General features: G+C 43.8%; 2 protein-coding genes across 3 annotated transcripts in view; one reads left to right on the top strand and one right to left on the bottom strand.

Annotated features, from left to right (window-relative positions):
• The window catches only part of LOC307037408 (sushi domain-containing protein 6), a 25010-nt gene extending 21975 nt beyond the window's left edge, over nt 1-3035 (top strand). Inside the window, exons 4-5 of one of the 2 annotated variants that reach the window (XM_079678258.1) lie at nt 532-676; nt 1292-3035. In XM_079678258.1, the coding sequence (XP_079534384.1) occupies nt 532-676; nt 1292-1601 (455 nt within the window). In that variant the 3' untranslated portion in view covers nt 1602-3035. Of the gene's footprint in view, nt 1-531; nt 677-1288 lie in introns of both variants that reach the window. The other variant, XM_079678257.1, reaches the window with a different exon arrangement.
• On the bottom strand, nt 2005-22032 carry LOC307037406 (hypoxia-inducible factor 1-alpha-like). The gene is given in 9 exon segments (XM_079678254.1): nt 2005-3925; nt 8459-8561; nt 9060-9202; nt 9600-9901; nt 10524-10789; nt 11225-11391; nt 11394-11406; nt 11408-11589; nt 20686-22032. Coding segments are annotated over 9 exon segments (1470 nt in total). The 5' UTR covers nt 20833-22032; the 3' UTR covers nt 2005-3778.
• Between the last annotated feature and the right edge of the window lie 33 nt (nt 22033-22065).

Genomic DNA, 22065 nt, shown 5'->3' with positions numbered 1-22065 from the left:
GACGTGGGCATTTATTAAAATCATGTGCACATAGTTCACACAGCCTCAATCCTGCTGTTCTCCTTGAACACATCCTGCTGCCACAAAGATCTCACACACACTACCAGCCTCACAAGACACAGCACCTAAATACACACACAGACTAACAAGACACAGGCGAGGGGGGAGCAATTAGACACAGGTGAGGGGGGAGGAGACAACACAGGGCACCAGGTGCACACAATCAGCAATAGACATGGGGAAAGGGGAAGTTGTCGTCAATATACCTATTAAAACAATGATTATATCCACATGTCCACGTGAGCTCTAGTAACAGCGTCTCGTCGTTACATTCTGTCTGAGGGTCTGTCTGGGTCTGTCAGTGTCTGAGGGTCTGTCAGTGTCTGTCAGTGTCTGTCAGTGTCTGAGGGTCTGTCTGAGGGTCTGTCTGAAGGTCTGTCTGTGTCTGAGGGTCTGTCTGAGGGTGTGTCAGTGTCTGAGGGTCTGTCTGTGTCTGTGGTCGTTGTTTCTGATCCTGTGTCTCGTATTCAGAGGGTCCGAAGATTAACTCTGATGACCGGGGGAACGACTCGATGCCCAGCATGGCCACCACGGCGGTGGGCGTGTCCATCTTCCTGCTCACCACCACTGCATGCTTGGTGGTCAAGTCCCGCCTCTACCCCTGTCAATCACACAGGTGAGAGGAGGATCATTTCCTGCAGTGATTTCCCCCTGTTAGAGAACCTCTACTCTGAATAAAAGAAGGGATGTTCTTCTTTTGTATTCACGTGTGTTAAGGAAACATGATTACAAAATCCACCAGTGTGCTGACACACCTGAACTGTTTGAAAGTCACTACAGTGTAATCAGTGGTTACACTGTGATTCATCAGTCCACTAAGCTTCTGTTTCTGCTGAGAAGAAGAATAGCTCAATAATTATTGAACTGTTGCTCAGAGGATCTTTGTCTCTTTCTGCTCTTTTCTTGATGAACAAAATATACTCTTTATACAAGTAACATCTATCTTCAAAAAGAACTTTCTACAACATAAGAGATGGAAGAGTACTCAGAAATATAGAGCAGTCCTCTCAGACATCTGACTGAACCCTATCAGGCTTTAATGGCAGGAGATTACAAATCACGTTAAGATTACCAGATGACACCTTTACACAATGTTTACAGGACCATGTATTCCATTAAAATAGTGTTAAGGTTTCCATTTTTTGCAAACGCAAAATTCACTTTAGGAAACAAAGTGAAGCCCAGTCTGGTGCCTGTCTCTGAGTCAGTGTTTGTCTCTGTCCCGCAGCAGGCGCTCCTCGGACCAGCTGGAGCTGATGGTGGACGGACTTCCTGTCTCCCTCCCCTCCTATGAGGAGGCGATGTACGGCAGCTGGGGGCAGCGTCTCCCCCCCTGCTCAGTGCCAGGACCCACCCAGCTCCTATTGGCTCAGGAGGCTCCCAGCAGTCACCCGTTGTCCCTCGTCAGCCAATCAGACGGCGGTCATCGCCCGCTTCTTTCCAGCCCCGACAACCCCCCACCCCCGTACGAGGAGGTGCAGTCGTCCCGTGGCAGAGCCAGGAGTGAGGGGGGGCTACATGTGGAGGACAAGGACCCCTGAGGGACAGACGGGGGGCTTCAGGGGTTCTGAAGCATTTGATTGACAGCTGCAGGGTTCATCCTGCAGATGAAAACTGACTGACTGCAGACTGCTGCACTTTACCAGCATCAGGACACTCTGTCCAATAAAAAGCTAGTTTAGATGAAACTCGTAAGCTCTTATTGGCCGCCTGTTGGGTCACAAAGATCTGCAGAGGACTGAAAGGTTGATTGTATAATGTGGTGTAGGAATCTAAATGGCAGAAGAGCTGTCTAACCTTTATATCCTGAATGCCTTGCTTTCAGGTGTGAGGAAAATGTATTTTGTTTTTAAACAATATTTTAAATAAGAATCCTTCACTTTTAATATAAAAATAATCACTCTGAATTTGAGATTTTCATATGGCTGTGTGTGTGTGTGTGTGTGTGTGTGTGTGTGTGTGTGTGTGTGTGTGTGTGTGTGTGTGTGTGTGTGTGTGTGTGTGTGTGTGTGTGTGTGTGTGTGTGTGTGTGTGTGTGTGTGTTTTCAGTTTTACTCTGGAGACGTCGCCCATCCTTCCCCTCAGTGACGGGGCCGATCTTGCTGTTTTTATAGAATCGTCTCTCTTGGTGATTTAAAGCCAGTGTAATGTGCTGCAGTGGTGGAAGAATTACTCAGATCCTTTACTTCGGATAAAGTTTTCATACCATACTCCACTTCAAGTAAAAGCCAACGCATTTCAAATCTTACTTAAGTAAAAGTATGTATGCAATGCATCTTATTCTTAAACATGCTCACATATTTGTATTCTTATACCCTGTGAGAACCACATATCTCTAAACAGGCCACTTTCCACAAGTTCCTCAGATGAACAGCCCTGTTTCCAGCGCTGTATGCATTTGGCCGCTTCTAAAAGCCTTTTGAAAATGTATTCAGATTAAGAAGGGACAATTTCCCAATGGTATAAAGGGAAATGTCCTCTTTCACCTCTGAGGTGTAGTGGAGTAGAAATGTGTACAAAGTTGAAAAAAACATGTTCTTCAAATGTTGTAAAGAAGTAAAATACTGGAGTAAATATACTGAGTAATATTCCAGCAGTGCTGCTGAGATATCAAATGATTTCTATTAGTGTTTCTACAGTGTTCATTCTGTGCTGAGTGAAGTCAAAGAATATTTGAATTATTATCTGAATGCACAGTAAAAATGATCTGAGATACATGTTTGGCCCTGGTGGCAGGGTGCAGACGCACAGGTGCTCTTACTGGTTTCTCTCAGATGATGGAGTCAGTGGTTTCCTAGTGAGACCCTCACCTCTGACCCTCTGTGATGCCTTCTCAGACCTTGAATGTATTCTGTGTTTCATGTTGTGACAACACATTTTAAATATGATATGGATTTTAATATCTACAGAAAGATAATTTGTACATTGTATTATTGCACATAATGATATGCTGAATAAATGTTTTTAACATCTCGGCCTGATTAAGTGGATTGTTTATTGGTATCACTGGTATAATATAATTTTGTTGGTATTGATGACATTTTTTAAATTTAAAAACAGCAATAATCTAATTGAAACCATGCTTTAAAATATATTGTTTGTGAATGGGGTGAACATTTTAACTAAAAGATATCTCCATGAAACTTCCCCAGTCGATTACTTCCATTGAGACAAAGCATTTTTCTATTAGATGTTTTCAGTTTATGTTTAAATATGTAAATGAGGAATGATCTAACGCTAAGGATTACTACATTTAGAAGAAATCTAAAGAGCCAAATAGCCAAAGTGTAGTATAATAAAAGTTCAATGTTGCGTGTTTTATTTTCGTTAGAGAAGATGGAAGTAAAATAGCCCAAACTCACGAAAAGCTGAACAGTGCATGATAAACCATGCCTTAAAAACTTTTTCACTCTTTTTCTCAACCAAGGATTTCTCTGATCCGCTGGACTTCCCTCCTCCAGCTGAGGGATGCTCTGCTGCAGTTCCCCCCAGTGGGTTAGAAGGTTGCCTCCCTACGCCTGCGGGTTATGGGGGGTGGGGGGCGGGCAAACTCGAACTGTTGTCTCTGCCTATGAACCTAACAGCAGTTTGGAGTATCTGGCCCCCCTTGAGACCCTGATCAGAGTCCTGAATGGGGCACCTGATGGCGACTCTCCTTTCTTTCTGGACTTGGTCATGGATCGGCCGTAACAAACAGCATGTTTGAACATTAGGATGCTCATCTGCTTTTTGCAGATGATGTGGCTCTGATGGTGTCATCGCTGGGAGGAGACCGAGGGGCAGACCCTGGACCAGGTGGAGGGATCAGGGATCCAAGCTGGCCTTGAGCCCCTTGGAATCCCCCAGTTAGAGCTGGGTGTTGTGGCTGGGGAAAGCAAGGCAACTATAAGCTGTTGGCGATGAGGATGAGGATCAAATGAAACCATGCAGAACAAGAACATTCAATTGTACTGAACTGATGAGAAAATGTGCTTAGTAACATGTCAGCCATGCATGTTAATGAGTGTGGCCTCGTGCTTCTTTTGGTGTGATATACATATATTTCCAAGAAACTTCTGCTGGAGCTTCTGTAAACATTAAAGACCCCCTGTCAGGCTGTAAGAGCTTTTCATAGAAACAGGATGTTTCAGAAAGTCATTAACAGGAAACATTGTGAATCATTCGTGTAAGATCCATAGGGACTAAACTGTGGCAGTAATTATGTGACATGTCATCATTGACATGTCACGTGGTCATCAAGGGTTAAAACCTGACTTCCTGCTCTAGTGTGAATCCTGGGTGTGATTGAGGAGAAGTTGGTTGGATGTGTGTGTTGTCAGGAAATGAAAAGGAGAAGCGTTGGTGCTGTTTACTGTAAGCAGTCCTCTGTGGTTACAGTCATATGAATGGAGTCATTGATAAAGACTGACCACAGTTTCCATAACCAGCAGTACAAATGTAGACAGACGGACAGACAGACAGACAGACAGACAGACAGACACACAGACAGACAGACAGAGAGACACACAGACAGACAGACAGACAGACAGACAGACAGACACACAGACAGACAGACAGACACACACACACACACACAGAGACAGAGAGACAGACAGACAGACAGACAGACAGACAGAGAGAGAGACAGACAGACAGACAGAGAGACACACAGACAGACAGACAGACAGACAGACAGACACACAGACAGACAGATACACAGACAGATAGATAGACGGATAGACAGACACAGACAGACAGATAGACAGACACACAGATAGACAGACACACAGATAGACAGATAGACACACACAGACAGACAGACACACAGACAGATAGACAGACACACAGACAGACAAACAGACAGACAGACAGACACACAGACAGACAGACAGAAAATGTTTGCGTTGCAGCAACCTAAAAAGACAAGGCAATGTACATAAGAGAAATTAAAACAGAAACAGAAATATAATAGCATTAAAAGTAAAAAAAGATACATGTGGAAATACAAATTTACAGTAAAAAAATATAAAGCAGTGCATTACCACCTTCCCACCAAACCAAGAATATTTACTCAATCATTGTGCCTCAGTAGCATGTTGAGGGACTCTCAATACAGCATGATATAACATTATAGATTAATATCCAGCTGTACTGTATATAAAGTGATTCTAATTAGCTTAACCTTTACCAGCTTCAACATTAAAGGTTAACACATTATATAATCAATAACTATTACACATTGATATCATATGGTAATCCACTCTGCAGAATATTTTTACTTTAGGTCATTTTATACTTTAGTGAGACTTTTTTACAAAGTAGTACTACATCTACATTCCATATTCCACCTGAGAAAATAATGATTTAAAAGTACATGAATTTTCCTGGTTTATTGTGATGTTACTTCCTGTCACGTAAGGTTTCCTTCTGACATAATGTACTTTTTCTATCTCCTTCTGGTATTTTGGGTTGAGAAATGGATGAACTCTGAGCAGCTTGTGTCATTTATCAACCAGCGTTGTGTAATCTGGAGCCCTTCAACAGCTGTCCAGGGTCTGAGGACACTTTACAGACAGTAAGTCACAGTCTTGAACACTGAGTACAACGAGTGACCGAGTGACATCTAAAGCAGGGGAAACACAGACACTTTTACATTCAGATATGTACAGTGGAATTTAACTAAGTAGCTATTCTCAAGAACTGTAAATGAATACTTTTTTGTGGTACTGGTGAATATTTTATGGTATGTTATATTTTAACTCCACTACAGCTGAGGGAAATATTGTACTTTAGTACTGTATATTTCTTAGAAAGTGTTAGCAGTTAAAGATTAAGATTATACAAAAGGTTGGAAGAATACATTACTGTTTAAATGCAAGTTAGTGCTACTTTATTTTAATATTTCCATTCTAATGCATATTTACATGTCCCCTACTATCTCAGAAGCAACATTATAGTTGTAATAATAACTTTAGTAACTTTGCAGATTCAGATTATTAAAAGATCATAAACAAACACATTCTGATGTATAATTATGATTGAACTATGCAGTAGTATATAACGCATACAAACAAGTTTAGTTGGTTTCTTAGTTTCACCTTATCCATAAATTGATGAACACATTATTGCATCAATAATTATGATCCAATATGGTGTTAAAATATTCTTAAATATATCATTTTGCATAAAAAATACTTTTGTACTTGTGTATTTTCATTCTTATAATATATATTTACTATGCAAGGCTTAGTCTTTTACTAGATGGAACAGTATTTAAAAACGGTATTGTTGCAACAATTCTAGCTTCCTCCAACGCTGCGTTCACTGACCAGCGTGTGACAGCAGAATGAGCAGTGATAGCAGGGGGGTCACAGGTACAGGCAGACTATGGGAACAGCTCCACCTGACATACCCAAGGCTCTGGATTGGCTGTTCAGCCAATAAGGTGCTTCACCTAAATACTAGTGTTTAAATGACATTCCTAATGACTGCATAAACAAGTGAGGCTACAGATTGTACTTCAAGTCAATCCAATTATACACTTTAACATTGTCTAACTGCATTTTATTTGTTTAGAGTTTGTTATAGTCCAATTGGATTCCAGACAGGAAACGCAAACATATCACGGTCATTTACTAAAGTCTACTGTGATTGATGCCTAACGTTAGCCTATAGAGTGCGTTAGATAAAGTAACCCCGCCCACCAGACACAACAGGAAGATTCAAACAAATTCATTTGGAGACGATAGTCTACAGAGAACATGAACAACACAGGAGAAACAGAGTGTATAGAAGAGTTTGCCACTGACATGAACGCTGCCACTGATATCGCATGCTAGTGTCGGTATCGTTAAAAGAAAACACTAAGGCCTCCCGAATCTGAAAGAATACTTCTATTCTGCCAGATTATACAGCTAAGTGGAAATAAATGGAAAGAGCATTTGGAGAATACCCTATTATAGGAGATAAGGACACATACAAAAAAATAAAAAATCATACATGTATGGATTCAATTACATTATTCACACTGGAGGTAAGGTTTAAAATAGTAATACATTCACAAAATACAAGAAGACATACATATACTGAAATGGGTAGTATTTGACGGTAACTTTGTACCAGCAAGACAAAGATGAAGGTTTCAAACGGTGGGTGACCAAGGTAATCACAGCATGGTGCACTTTGGAGAAGAAAGGGGAACTAGAGAGTTTTCAGGATATGAAAGATAAAGAAGATTTAGGGAAACATGACTTCTTTAGATATCTACAACTAAGGGATTATTATAGAGGACACATCAGGGGAACACCCACCAAGGACGTGAATGAAGTGATTCAGACTATAATATATATTAATATAATATATATAATCAATTCGTATAGAGGAAAAAAAAGCGATGGGTTGTAGACTCAAAGCGCTGACCTCCTGTTCCTCTTCAGCAGGTTCAGAACACCGGGCTGGGCTCCTGTCCGCTGCTCACTCTCTGGGTTTGAGTGCAGACGTCAAAGCGACTCGTCTCAAGTTATCGGAGAGAGAGGTGGAGAAAGGTCCAACACTTTATTTATAACAGCCTCTTCGTTATCTTAGAGAGGGTTTTATTCACAAAAGATTTGGGAAATATCCCTTTATCCCTCTTATGTTCATTCCCTCCTCTTCATCACCGTCACTCTCAGTAGCTTGTATTGCCCGACTAGTAAAGCGTGTGTCAGGTTTCTGAGTGAGAACCTACAGGAAGCTACTGGTTGATTGCAACATTTACAAAGAAGACTTGATGATCTGCAGTGTTGAGCTCTGGGCCCCACAGTCCAGGAGCCAGCACTACACACAGCAGCTGGTCTGCAGCTGGAAGCTGGTTCAAAGCGCTTCGTGTTTGTGTGTGTGCGATCCACCATACCTGCAGTATCACAAAGTCCCTGCAAGGCCCCCAGAACAGGGTCTCTGTCTGTGAGCAGGGCCCGGCTGCACGAAACAATTTGATTGGTTAATTTCCTCCAGACAGTCCTGAAGATGGAATTAAAAAATGTGAGAGGAGGCAAAATAGGCCTAAACAACAAGTCAACACTTTGTGTGATTAAATGTAATGTCAAACGTCTTTAAAATAAATTCATACATTTTGGGAAACCGATTCTTTAAACTTCCCTGTAATGTTACAGGGAAGTTGAGAGCTTCACAGTGAATGGAAGGTGCTTTCTGTCTGGTAATGATGCTCCATCCTGACCGTCCTCCTCTCTGATCTGTACAGACTGTGACTCTGAACATGTCTTCCATGCTCTCAACTTATTTTCATGCAGATCACATCCCTGAGACGTTTACTAGTTCCAGATACATGTTGAATCAGTCCTTGAGGTTCCTTTCATTCTCTAAAAGCACTTTGTTAAGGTCTTTGAGAAAAGCTGCTGTATAAACATTTCCTCTGCCTCACCAGCAGTCTGTGGCTGAGCAGCAGTTCCTCTTCTACGGAGGAAGGATCCGCTTTCTGTCTCTTGTCCTGAATCATCAGCAACTCCTCGTCTGGGTTATGAACCCTGAAAGATAGACAGGGACATGGTAAAGCAAGTGGAACATTTGTTGTCTTTTTCTAAAACTCTATGCACAAGCAGCCAATGTGAGCACTCTGAGGATGACCCATCCCATGTTGTTGTTACAAAGGGACTGCCATACAGAGGGTAAACCACTTCACTGCCTCTGAGGCAACACAGGGATTTGAGCCTTTGCAGACCATTTACATGCACAGAAACGTATATCCCTGAAAAAGCAGAATAGGGCCTCTTTAAACATTTGATAATGTATTTAATTGTTTTGTTTGATTTATGTTTCTCGTTCTATAACACTGCAGGTTTTTTGTTTTTTTATCAACTTGTTTCTCTTTTTTGTGTTTGTGTTTCTGCTGCTTTGTTTCATTGTGCAACAAATCTAATTAGAAAGATGGTCAGAAAAGCTTGTCATACAGCATTAGAATGGAATGTACAAGACAAGGCGAATCACTTACTGTACTGTTTATCTAGTTGGCTCTTTGTTCCTACCGTTTCCTGCTGGCTGGGTCTGCCGGCCTCCCAGCTTTAGAGGAGGAGGGCTTGTCGTCCTCCGGCACACTGCTGAGGACGCTCAGCTGGAAGTCATCGTCCATGGAGATATACGGAGCCAACATATCCAGATCCATCACCTCCTGCTCAGAGACAGAAACATGAAGCTGTGCACAGACTCAAACAGAGAGTAAACCTTCACTGTCTCATTTTGTCTGCAAAAAACAAATACAGTACATTTATTTTTATAAAAAAATTGTGATTTTTCAAAAACATTTTTACAGCTATCAGATCTCAACCAAGACACTATCAGATGCCTTGAATCAATATCATAGGCTTCAGGTTGGAATGGCATATCAGATGTATAACATCTCAACTAAACGTTTTATAATCGGATTTTTTACCTGAAATTAGTAGAAAGCAAGATTTTTAACTTTTTCAAATTCAAATTCTGAAAAAAAAAAGTTTAAAACATAACTAGAAGTGAAAAGGCTTAGAAAACAGACTTCTAAAGAAGGTGATTTTTATTTGTGCTCGTACCTCCAGTGTCTCTCCCTCTCCGTCTCCTGGACCAACAGAGAGCGTCCCCACCGGGTCCCCCCCCCCCCTCCTCACAGGGGCTCTGAGGGACAGAGGACAGAGGGACAGAGGACAGACACTAACACTTTCATAGTTTAAAAAAAACACTTGGTATGATATATACCAGCTGATCCTCAGGGGAGGAGCAGGGTGAGGATGAGGAAGGTGGAGTGAGGGGGCTGAAGATGGGTGAGAGCAGCTGACGCAGCTGGGGGGTGCACAGGTCCTGAGGGTGCTCCGGCACAGAGGACTGACCACGGGGACTGCAGAACGACAGCTCCAATAAATCTGACACAACACAAAGGTTCAGGAGAGAAGAGTTCCCTGGGAGCTACAGAGTGTCTGAGCTGATAGTTACTCCATGTCTGTTCAAAGAAAACACTGAGTTATGATCAAACAGCTCATTTGTATTGACATTTGCTCCAATTAAAGCAGAGCATTATGGGATTTCCTGTGCATCACGATTAAATGGTGATAAATGCATTTAATTAACTGCACATTTCTAAAAGGGCCTCGCTGTTTAAATTGTATGGGATCATTTAAAGTATATTGTTTAGCACCATCTGCTGGTTTGACACTTAAAATAAGTGATAAAGTGTGGACAAACATTTGAGCTAAAATAAACTCAAACATTTTACTGATATTTTTTTTGATAATACAAAAGTCGCAAGATGAGCCTTATGTAAAATGAAATACATTTAATATTACTTGAAAATAATCGATCAAACCTTTTTGATTTAACAGCAGCAAAAGGTACAACATGATATATCGCTCGTTCCCATTTTTGGCCTGGCAGTTAAATATATATAATAATAATAATAATAATATTTGTTTACAGAAGCGTTTCTCACTGGTGCTTAGTAAATGTAAATGTGTTAGCCCCACCTCCTGTCAGCGGGGTGATGGGGTCCTCCAACTCTGAAGTCTCCTTCAGAAGCTCCTCCTTCACTTGAAGGAAGAGCTCTGCCACGGGGCTGGGAATCGAACCGGCGTCCTCAGACTGACCGGGGCTGGTGAGACACTTATTGCCGGAGTCAGACTGGCTGAGGTCAGAAATCCCAGAATCCTCTGCTGGTTGGGGCTCAGCTTCAGGCTGCCGGCCGCAGCGGGTCTGCTCCACAGAGAAAACCACGCCCGGCTGCTCCACGTCGCTGCAGAGAGGAAGAGGAACATACAGAGTGAATACAAAGGGAAAAGAGATACTGGTTTCTGAACACTTAGGTCACAGTTATGTAACTTTACACTACAGTACATCTTTTCTCACGTCTTCTGTTCAAAAACCTAAAATACTGGCTTTTCCAAAATAATTTTTATAGATCAGCAAGCACATATATAACTCGTCTCAGGGAACATGAGTGAGTCGGCAGGAATGGAAGACAGACTCAATTAGTGTACACAAAATAAATGTAATGCAATAAAGAGAATAGTAGTACACAAAGGAAAGGCCTAACTAATGAAAAACAATAATAAGTCAATGTGAATCTTAAATACAACCCCCCCCCCCCCCCTAGACACATAAAACAGTGTTCATAATAGAATCCAGAGTAAAGCAACTTTAAATGAGGAGCTGATGGCTCTGGTCTGACCTGAAGATGAAGTTGAGGCAGACCACGGCCTCGGGCAGCGACATCCTGCTGCTGTAGAGGACGGTGGCCTGGGTCTCCGCCCACACGAAGCCCCCGCCGTTTTTCCTCCCAAAAGGAGAACCTCTCTTCTCTCTTGCCCCCACCACAGAGAGGTCAAAGGTCAGGTACAGTCAGTCCTACCTGCCCTCGCAGTGGGTGAAGCGCAGGTCCATGTTGTGGCGGGTGAGGAAGGGGCAGGTGTCCAGAGGGAACTCCACGCTGGAGGGGTGAGGGATGGGCTCACACAGCAGGGTCATCACTCTGCCTGCAGGGGGCGACGTGGAGCCCCCGCCCAGCTGACGGAGGTGACCCATACAGTGGATAACCTGCAGGAGGAGGGGAGATTAAACATGGAGGAGCTGGCCAGAGGATTATTACTTTGGTGCAAATTCCAACAAAACGCTTCATCGTTGATCCGTCATTTAGTGAAATCTAAACATGTGTTTCTAAAGCCAAACAAATCCAGAGCAGAAATGTTAAATGTCAATTAACACGTCGTTTATCTAAAATATATACTCAGGAATTATCTTATCAAAGTATTTTAAGTCTTTACAGTCTATTCTTTATCATATGCTGTGCAAAGGATTGTGGGTAAGACAAACAGAAAACATGTACAATCATGCAACGGGATGCAGTCGGACATCCTGGTACATAAATGTATTTTTAATTGTATTAAAAGTATGGTAGTAGTATTGATATTGTCATAATGAGTTCAAGAGCCAAAAAAGGCCCCCCAAGATTCCAAATATAAAAATAATTATATATATATAAAGCAATTAATGCTTTTATCCAAAACCAACATTGAGCCATTTTAAATGAAAACCACATTATGCACACATTACTATCTTTTAAAAGTGCCCCCTAATTTGTAAATGTTGCCCAGAATAATTTTGAAAAGTCCCATTCAGTGCAGAAACCCTTAACAACTTCCAGTGTTTCAGAATTAAAAAAGCAGTTTTCTTTTTCATCACTTGTGTGTGAAAACAAAGCTCCAGTATACAGCAAGTGAGGGAAGCAAGGATTTCATTTAACCGACCTGAGACGGGGCCCCAATCGCGCTGGTAACAGCGAACCTTCCTTCCAGCAGACCCTGGGCCCCGTCTCAGGTCGGTTAAATTAAATCCTTGCGTCCCTCACTTGCGTCGTTTCCCTGCGTCTAGTCCCTCCCACCAGGGAAGCATGGAGGGACGCAAGGAAACCACGAGAAGCAGGGAACTGAGTTTTAAGAGCAATGGGATATCCTTTCCTCCGGAGCGTCTGTCACGATTCTCATGTTCTTCTTCTTCTTCTTCTTCTTTTCTTTAATGGCGAATCGCTTCCACTTGGAGCATATATCGCCACCGATTCTCATGTTATGTCACGTTTATAGTTTTGTAGGTTTGGGTGTTTTTGCTGTTTTCCATGTCATGTTTCCCTTTGGGTTATTGTCTTGTCATTAGTTTCCCTGGTGTGTCTAATTGTCTGATTATGTTCACCTGGGCCCCTGTGTTTTCTCCTCCCTCCTCACCTGTGTCTTGTTGTGTGATTGAGTCTTGTGTGTATTTAAGTTCTGGGTTGTCTGTCTGTCTTGGTCCGTTCGTCCTTGTTCCATGACTAGTTCTGCGGTGAGTGTTCTGTTTTGTCATTGTACATATATATTATAGCCTTGAAATAAAGGAATTTTCTGTTTATATCTGCATTTGGGTCCTGCTTGTTTCACAAACCGTGACAGTACGAACCAACCTGAAATATGGGCCCAGCAGATCCTTTCGAGCAGGAGATATTGGAGTTAACCGTTGCTTTGGCTGTCTGCTCTAGTCGATGGTTGGGAGCGTCCAGGGGTCAGCAGCGAGGGGCTGTTTGGGCTGAGGCACACCAGAGGGCAATGGAGAAACCAGGTTTAGTTAAATTCTTACCTGGCTGGATTTTGGACTTCCTCTCGGTGTGTGATTCCCGGCCTGCTAGCCCCAGGCATGCTAGCTCCATGTCTCCCAATTCCCAACCTGGCACCATACGCCTTGACGGGTTCCGTCTGAAGTCAACCCGTGCTTCTGCCCCAGTTCCTGCTCCTGTCCAGGAGTCATATTCTGGAACTCGTCTGGCTTATGGAGGTCCACGGAGTATTCAGGCGGCTGCTAAGAGGAGGAGTCGCAAGGCCAAGCTAGCAGCTCAAGCCCCAAGCCCCAAGAGCCATGGTTCCGGCTCCAGAACCGGACCTGACAGCCATGTTTCCGGGTCCAGTGGCGGCCCACACAGCCATGTTTCCGGCTCCAGAACCGGCCCACACAGCCATGTTTCCGGCTCCAGAGCCGGACCTTACAGCCCTGTTTCCGGCTCCAGAACCGGACCTTACAGCCATGTTTCCGGCTCCAGAACCGGACCTTACAGCCATGTTTCCGGCTCCAGTGCCGGCCCACACAGCCATGTTTCCGGCTCCAGAACCGAACCTTACAGCCATGTTTCCGGCTCCAGAACCGGACCTTACAGCCATGTTCCCGGCTTCAGTGCCGGCTCCAGTAACCATGGTCCCGACTCCGGCTCCTCGTCACCTGCTGACTCATCGGCCGACGCCAGCTCCTCGAGTCCTTTCGGCGTACCGCCCGACTCCAGCACCTCGTCTCCTGTTGGCTGTCCGTCCGACGCCAGCTCCCCATGTCCTGTCATTATACCGGCCGACTCCAGCACCTCGTCTCCGGTTGGCTGTCTGTCCGACGCCAGCTCCCCGTGTCCTGATGGCTGTCCGTCCGACGCCAGCTCCCCGTGTCTTGTCGGCATACCGGCTGACTCCAGCACCTCGTCTCCTGTTGGCTGTCCGTCCGACGCCAGCTCCCCGGGTTCTGTTGGCGAACCAACCCACTCAAGTGTCGTTGGAGGTCCCGCAGACTGCCCGTCTGCCGGGGGTCCTGCCAACCCCATGTCCTGAGCCGTTGGAGGTCCCGCAGACTGCGCTTCTGCCGAGGGTCCTGCCAACTCCATGTCTGGTCCCGTTGGAGGTCCCGCTGACTACTCTTCTGCCGGGGGTCCTGCCAACCCCATGTCCTGTGCCGTTGGAGGTCCCGCAGACTACTCTTCTGCCGGGGGTCCTGCCAACTTCATGTCCTGTTGCGTTGGGGATTCCGCCGACTGCTCTCCTGCCGGGGGTCCTGCCGGTCCTGTGTCCTCTTCCATGGGGGATCTGGCCGACACCGGCTCCTGACCGGCCTCCGGAGCTGTCTGGTCTTCACCCCTCCTCGGACTCTGCCTTGCCCCCGGGCCGTCCGCCCGAGATTCCCTCCGTGGACTCTGCCTTGCTCCCGGGCCGTCCGCCCGAATTCCCCTTTTTGAACTCTGCCTTGCCCCCGGGCCGTCCGTCCGAATTCCCCTTTTTTTAACTCTGCCTTGCCCCCGGGCCGTCCGCCCGTTCATTGGATTGCACGCTTTGTTTGTTTGTGTGGATATGTAGCACATTAACATTTTAATAGCACTTAATGACTGACTGACTGAATGGAAATGACAATAAATTAAAATGTAAAAGAGTTTCGCATTTGGTCTCTTTTGTCCTTCTGCAGGCACCACTCTTCTTTGACGGTAACATCGCAGAGAACTGGCGAGCATTCGAACAGGCGAGCATTCGAACAGGAATATGACATTTTCTTCGCGGCGGCACACTATGACAAGCCAGCACGCACACATTCTCCTAAATATAGCGGGACCAGAGGCCATCGAGCGCGAGAGGTCTTTCGTCTATGCGGCTGAAGTGAGGGGTCCTGGCGAGGATGCGCCCATCATCACTCATGCCGAGTCTAAAAAAGACCCGGAGTGTCTGAAAAGAAAATGTAGGGAGATGTGTAACCCTCAAACAAATGTCACTATGGAAAGACACAAGTTCAATACAAGGAATCAAAAAGTTGGTGAGTCAATTGAATCGTATGTCAGTGCTTTAAGGATCAAGGCAAAGAGCTGCACATTTGGGAATCTCTATGAAGAACTAATCAGAGATTGACTGGTCTGTGGTATCAGTAATGACAACTTAAGGAAAGTGCTCCTGAGAGACTGTGATTTAACACTAATCAAGGCTGTTAACCAGTGGCGGCCGGCCCATAGGGGCGCTAGGGGCGCCGCCCCACCTCTTCCCACATACAAAAAAATATATTAAAAAATATATAAAAATATATATATTTCAAAAATATATATATTTTTAATGAACAAGGTAAATATCATACAATTGGTATCAGTAAAATGTATAATCTACAATAAAATCTTGTTTAAAATTGTGTTACGATGTCTAAAGTTACTGATAAGCATTGTTGGGACTAACGCGTTAACGCCGTTATTTTTGGCAGTAACTAGTACTCTAACGCGTTATTTTTTAAATTCAGTAACTCAGTTACCGTTACTACATGGTGCGTTACTCCGTTATTTTTTTTATATAGTCTCGGCTCCCAGACGTTGGTGAGCGGCGCCAACAGCGAGGCGAACAGAGATGAGAACTGTACTTAAGTACAGTACTTGAGTAAATGTACTTAGATACTTCCTGTGTCACATGCGGAGACGCTTTGTGGGCGTGTTTGTGTTTAGTTAGCCTACTAACAATACTATCATGGTGACGGCGGAGCACAAGTCGAGTTTCTCCGCATGGAGATATGCTCACTATTTTACTTTTCTTGAGCATAAAGAAAATAATGTGTTAGTTAAGTGTAAGTTGTGTCTTGGCGGGTCAAAGATCCTATCTACTGCTCAAAACAGCAATTCCAATCTGTTAAAACATCTGCAAAAACAACATGCTGGGACGAAGCTATTAGTTAAGACCACAGACCCAGAGCCATCCGACGCCACCCCACCTCCACCCAAGCAACAGCGGCTGGATTTCAACCGAGGGACTGCTAGTCAGGTGAAAGTGGATAAAGCCATTGCACGGTATGTTGTTGAACACGTGCAGGCTATTTCTACAGTGGAGTCACCCGCTTTCAGGGAGCTAGTAAGCATGATACCATGTCCGGGCGGCACACGGCATATGGGACGCAAAACGTTTTCCAACTACCTGGAGAAAGAATATACCAAAATGGATAGCGAGCTAAAGAAAACATTTGAGGGGCTGGAATACATCTCGACCACCGCAGACATTTGGTCTGTCCACAACAGAAGCTTCCTCTGGATAACATCTCACTGGATAAACCCCACCACTTTACAACGCCAGAAAGCTGCGTTGGCCTGTAAGAGGATAAAGGGTAGGCACACGTACGATCTTATTGCTAGTGAGATTGACCACATTCACTCTTTGTATGGAGTGTCAACAAAAGTTACCTCCACGGTTACTGATAACGGCTCTAACTTTGTGAAAGCCTTTGCCAGGTATCAACCGGAATCGCTCTCTGACGACGATAAATTGGCACTTTGAAACATATCTTTGTGTTTGTGTTTGTATAGACCACATTGCTTAGCAGAGTTTAGTGATGCAAATGCATGTCAAGTTGATCAACAGATTGTATTATTCTCCAATGCAATAACAGTACTTAAATGAAGGCTATAAGGGCATTAATGGGAGTTTTTTTTTTTTGGGAGCCCTTTTTTTAAGTAACTAAAACGTTACCTTTCACAGTAACGCATTACTTTTGGGTGTAAGTAATCAGTAAAGTTACTTTTGAAATGAAGTAACTAGTAATGTAACTAGTTACTGGTTTTCAGTAACTAGCACAACACTGCTGATAAGTCACATGTTTCCTGCCTGGCCTTGCCCTTGGCATTAGTTTATCATTACGGGGCGCTGACCCCGAGCCAAACAGCAGCAACCAGCACGTTGCAAAAGTCTCAATAGTAAACTGTGCCGCCGAAACATAATTTCAGCCAATCAGCGCCGTCAAATATTTTGGTCACGAGAGCGCTCACGTTGGCGCCCACGTTGGCGCCCACGTTGCTTACGTGCGTTGACGTGAGTTGTTTTTTAGACTCGTGAGGAACTGGGGTAGTATCTATAGCAGGGGTAGCCAACACGGTGCCCGCGGGCACTTAGTCGCCCACAAGGGCAACGTGAGTCGCCCGCGGGGCATGTTCTAAAAATAGCTCGCCAAGCAAGTCCATGTATAAAATACGCAAAAGAAAAAAGGAAATGTAATTGAAAGAATCTACCCTATGCATAAACGAAACCTAAATCATAGCGAACTCTATATACTTAATATAACTCTATATCTATCTAACACCCCTCCTCCCGCCACCCCCACAATGAATATCGACCAATCACGTTCTTGCTTGATTTGCGGGTCCAGAGTTGCAGTCGGGAAGAAAAGCAATGTGGCACCTCCCTGCTGATTTTACTTCTGGCAGAATCTACATAACACATCAGCCCCATTGAACAGCCTAGTCTTGCCAGCCTACACAGCACATGAGGGGCAGAGATTTACTCTGTGTGTTGCAACTTGCATATATATTTATTGCACTTGACTCACACACACGCATGGCGTAATTTCCACTGGGTACAGGGGGGACATGTCCCCCGCTCTTTTCGAAATCCCGTTTGTGTCCCCCCACTTTACAAATATGTGTATTATTATTTTTTAACGCAAGCCGTCATCGCCACGGAGGAGCACACAGCCTCTGTGAGCGAGCGAGACAGAGGGAGAGAGAGAGCGAGCTAGGGAGGGAGGGAGGGAGAGAGAGCGAGCGAGAGAGCTGGGAGAGCACACCTTTATCTATTTAATATAGATAAGTTAAGAAATCATTCCAATGTGTATTATAGGACAGTAAAAAAAAAAAAACAGTTTAAAAAGGGAGTGATTAGTAAAATATGCATAAATAGAAAGAAAGAATGCTAACTAGGTAACATAAGATAAGAATAAACCAGTTTAAATGATTTGTTATTGGTTGTGATCATATTCTAAAGATAATTGGATTATTAAAAAGTATACAGCTCCCTTTCATATGAGTGTTGAAAGCTGTATCCACAAATTCACCAGAATTTATGGATACACCAGAGTGCACCAGCATTTCACTTCAACATTTTAAAAAACATCTTCCCGGAGGAGCACGCCCCCGGACCCCCCTAGAGGAGCTGAGGCCCATCCACCCCCAAATAAAGCAGGTTAAAATAATTAGATTGCAAACATGTTATTTTAGTAAACACTGAAAACGGGTCCCACAGACCTAAACAGCACACAAAGGTTAAAGGTAAGCATATTAACGTTAAAATGTGCTAAATATATACACTGCAAAAAACAAAAAAAGGAGTATTTTTTTATTTTTTTATTTAACCTTTATTTAACCAGATAAAAAGCATTGAGATAAAATCTCATTTACAATGCTGACCTGGTCAAGAAGGCAGCAACGTTACACATAACACATAACACAAACATATAAAATACAGAGAACATAACTAAGAAAACAAAAGACGAAAAAAGCAGTAAAAGTAAAAGTAGCCCCCGACTTGTTTTATTTTTTTAAAGTAGCCCTCACCCTAAAAAAGGTTGGTGACCCCTGTACTAGGGCATTGCGTTCCAAGAATGCAGGGTTGTTGGTTGTTCCTAGAGTCTCTAAAAGTACAATGGGAGCCAGAGCCTTTTCTTATCAAGCTCCACTTTTGTGGAATCAGCTTCCAGTTTGTGTTCGGACAGCAGACACCCTATCCGTTTTTAAGAGTGCGCTTAAGACCTTCCTTTTTGATAAAGCTTATAGTTAGGGCTGATTAGATTCAGCCCCTAGTTTTGCTGATATAGGCTTAGTTTGTCGGGGGACATCTTACTTCTTCCTTCTCTCTGTCGATACCTGTGTACTCTCATGTTCCGATTAACCCAGCTTCCCCAAATGTCTTTCTTTTTGGTGTCTATATACGCCGGGATCCGGAGTCATGGATGATCCTGCGGTCCTGTGTCATGGATCGCGAGTCCTGGATCGCGAGTCGTGGCTGTGGTCCTGGATCATAAGTCCTGGATGGATATCCTCGTGGATTCATCTTCCTATTATACACACATGCATTTCCAAACATTTGGACTACCTATGTTGCAAATGTATTATCTTTTCAATTTACACACGGCATCTATTGCACGTCTGTCCGTCCTGGGAGAGGGATCCCTCCTCTGTTGCTCTCCCTGAGGTTTCTCCCATTTTTCCCTTTAAACTGTGGGTTTTCTCTGGAAGTTTTTCCTTGTACGATGTGAGGGTCTAAGGACAGAGGGTGTCGTATTGTCATACTGATATTCTGTACAAACTGTGAAGTCCACTGAGACAAATGTAACATTTGTGATATTGGGCTATATAAATAAACATTGATTGATTGAGTGTGGAACCCCACTGCACCCCCTGGTGGATCAATGATCCATTGCAGCTGGATTCATTATAATTACATTTATCTATCACGGGGCGGTCTCAAGTCAAGCTGGAGGTTTTCCCTTGAGCGAAGGCAGATCACGTACCAATCACGGCCCTCGCGTTTCAAACCGTCTGAAATGAATCGCTACATCTGTACAGCTACTGGCCTGCTGAGTAGGTTATTCACACTCTGCCCTCTAATGACATAGAGCCTACATGTGTATGTGTTTCCCTTGTAGCTGGTCTGAGTTATAAACTGCCCTAAACAGTTCAATCCACCCTCGGGACCACTCAGCACCTTCTTTGGCCTCTGTAGAACCCTTTTTGGGTCCAGTGTTTTGTAAACAGTTTCGCTTATGATACTACAATCGGCTCCAGTATCTATTTTAAATTCTACAGGTGAGCTGCAAATCTCTAATGTGACTGTCCATTCATTATCATTGTTTGTGAGGCATGCTATTAACTGAGCCCAGATAATAATACTTTCCATCTTCTGATCCCTCACCCTCAGTCACTTCTCTCACCTGCTTGCTCTTGCACACCCTTTCTCAGTGTCCACTTTTCCCACAATTATTGCAAGTAGACCTCCTTGCTGGGCAGTCATCCTACTGGCTGTGTGGCATTTTGCCGCACCGCCAGCACTTCCTGTGGTCATTCTCACTCTCTCTCTCCTGACGCCTCTCTCTCTGTGGGTGCCGCAACTTCTGTGTTGCACCTCTGCTATGCCGTTGTGCTACTTCCTGCACGGCGTAAGCCCGCTCCCCTTGCTGGTTAACTTGAGCTTTTACCTCCTCTGATTGACGCGCCTCTTGTACCGTCATCTCCAGAGTGAGGTTAGGGATCAGCTGTAGCCTCTGAGACAGATCCTTGTCTAGAATTCCCACCACGATTCTGTCTCTTATATTTTCCTCACGAGCCGTTCAGAAGTTGCAATATTCCGACAGCTCATATAGTGCGCGGATGAATGTCTCTGCGCGCTCTCCCGTGCGCTGCATTCTCTGGTTGAAACATGCCCGTTCATGTATAACGTTGTGTCTCGAGATGAAATATGCGTCAAATTTCGCCAGTACAACATCATACTGCGACTCATTTTCCTCTTCCCCGTAGGTAAAAGAGCTGAGAATGCTCTCTGCTTCCTTCCCGAGCGCATACACCAGCGTGCTTACTTGAACTGGACCTTCTTCTTTGTCCAACTTAGTAGCTGTCCTGTACCGTGTAAACCGTTTCTTCCAGTCTGACCATTCGGCGGGTTTCTCGAAACAAAAACTCTCTGGTGGTTGAAACTTTGCCATCCCGACCACTTCTGACACCATGTAATATCTTGGATATTAACAGACAACGGAACAGTTGGTTATTTAACAGCACGCTTTATTGCCTCCTCCCGTCGCGCCACTCCCACTTACTGTAACTGTCGTAAACATGCCGTAACGTATATGACAACTCCCCTTGTAGTCAGGTGTGTGTGTGTGGCGAACTGTGATAATAAGATACATATTTTTGCTCTTTGCAGGTAAGAACGGAGAGTTAGAATTGTGTAATTGATGGGTGAATATGTTATGTGTGAGTTTATGATCCCGGTTGGACTTTATGTAGTAGTGTTGATGAACGTTAGTTGTTACTTGAACGTAACGTATTGAAAATGGCTAGCCAGTAGTTAGCACTGGTGGCCTAGTTAGCTTGAGCGAGCGTGAGGCGGGAGAGTAGAACTATGAGCCGGTCTAAAGAGCCCGGACTGCTCGTGTATAGTTAATAGATAAATAAATAAGTTAAAAGAGATACATAATTGATTTGGTTAATGTGACAATGTTCGGTAGACATGATTGGCTGACTGTGTATCGGAGCAACACATTGATATTGAATGTACAAGATGAAACTGGTCTGGAATAGCAATGCAATATACATGATTATTGTTTGGATGTTGATGCAGATCTTCATTATGTTTCTGTGTTAGTATAGTGAATACGTTCAGAGAACGTACACACACACTTGAGTGAAGTCACAGTGTGTGTTTGTGTGGGGGGGTGTGTGTGTGTGTGGCGAACTGTGATAATAAGATACATATTTTTGCTCTTTGCAGAACAAAATAAAAGACTTTCAAATTAAATGTGTAGTGGAGGGCTACTTCACTCTGTACCAACTAACATTGATTTTTGCTCCTCCAGTGAATCCTATTTCAGGTATGAACCACAATTCCAAATCCTAATGCATTTTTCATGTTTGTTGCCAGATTAATACAAATGAATAAAACCCCTAATATTGAACATGCAAAATGTCAGAGAGCTTCTTCTTAAATTAAGAAATGTTGTTTTCTCGCATGCCTCTACGGTGCACACAAAAAAAAAAAACCTAATGTTGGAAACATGTTGTGTTGGCCTGCTAGTGGTTCTGGATGAAAGGTTAAAGGCAAGCCAAGCAACAGGCCTTATACCCAGACGACAGTCTGCACAGAATTTCACGTGACAGCTTCAGTTAGTTTACGGATTTGACTTGCTCTTCCTGCCCATTAAAAACAATATATCTCCAAAACTTGAACTACAACTTTTACA

Source organism: Notothenia rossii (genome assembly GCF_949606895.1).
Source record: "Notothenia rossii genome assembly, chromosome: 4".
Lineage (NCBI taxonomy): Eukaryota > Metazoa > Chordata > Actinopteri > Perciformes > Nototheniidae > Notothenia > Notothenia rossii.
This window is presented reverse-complemented; position numbering and strand designations above follow the sequence as displayed.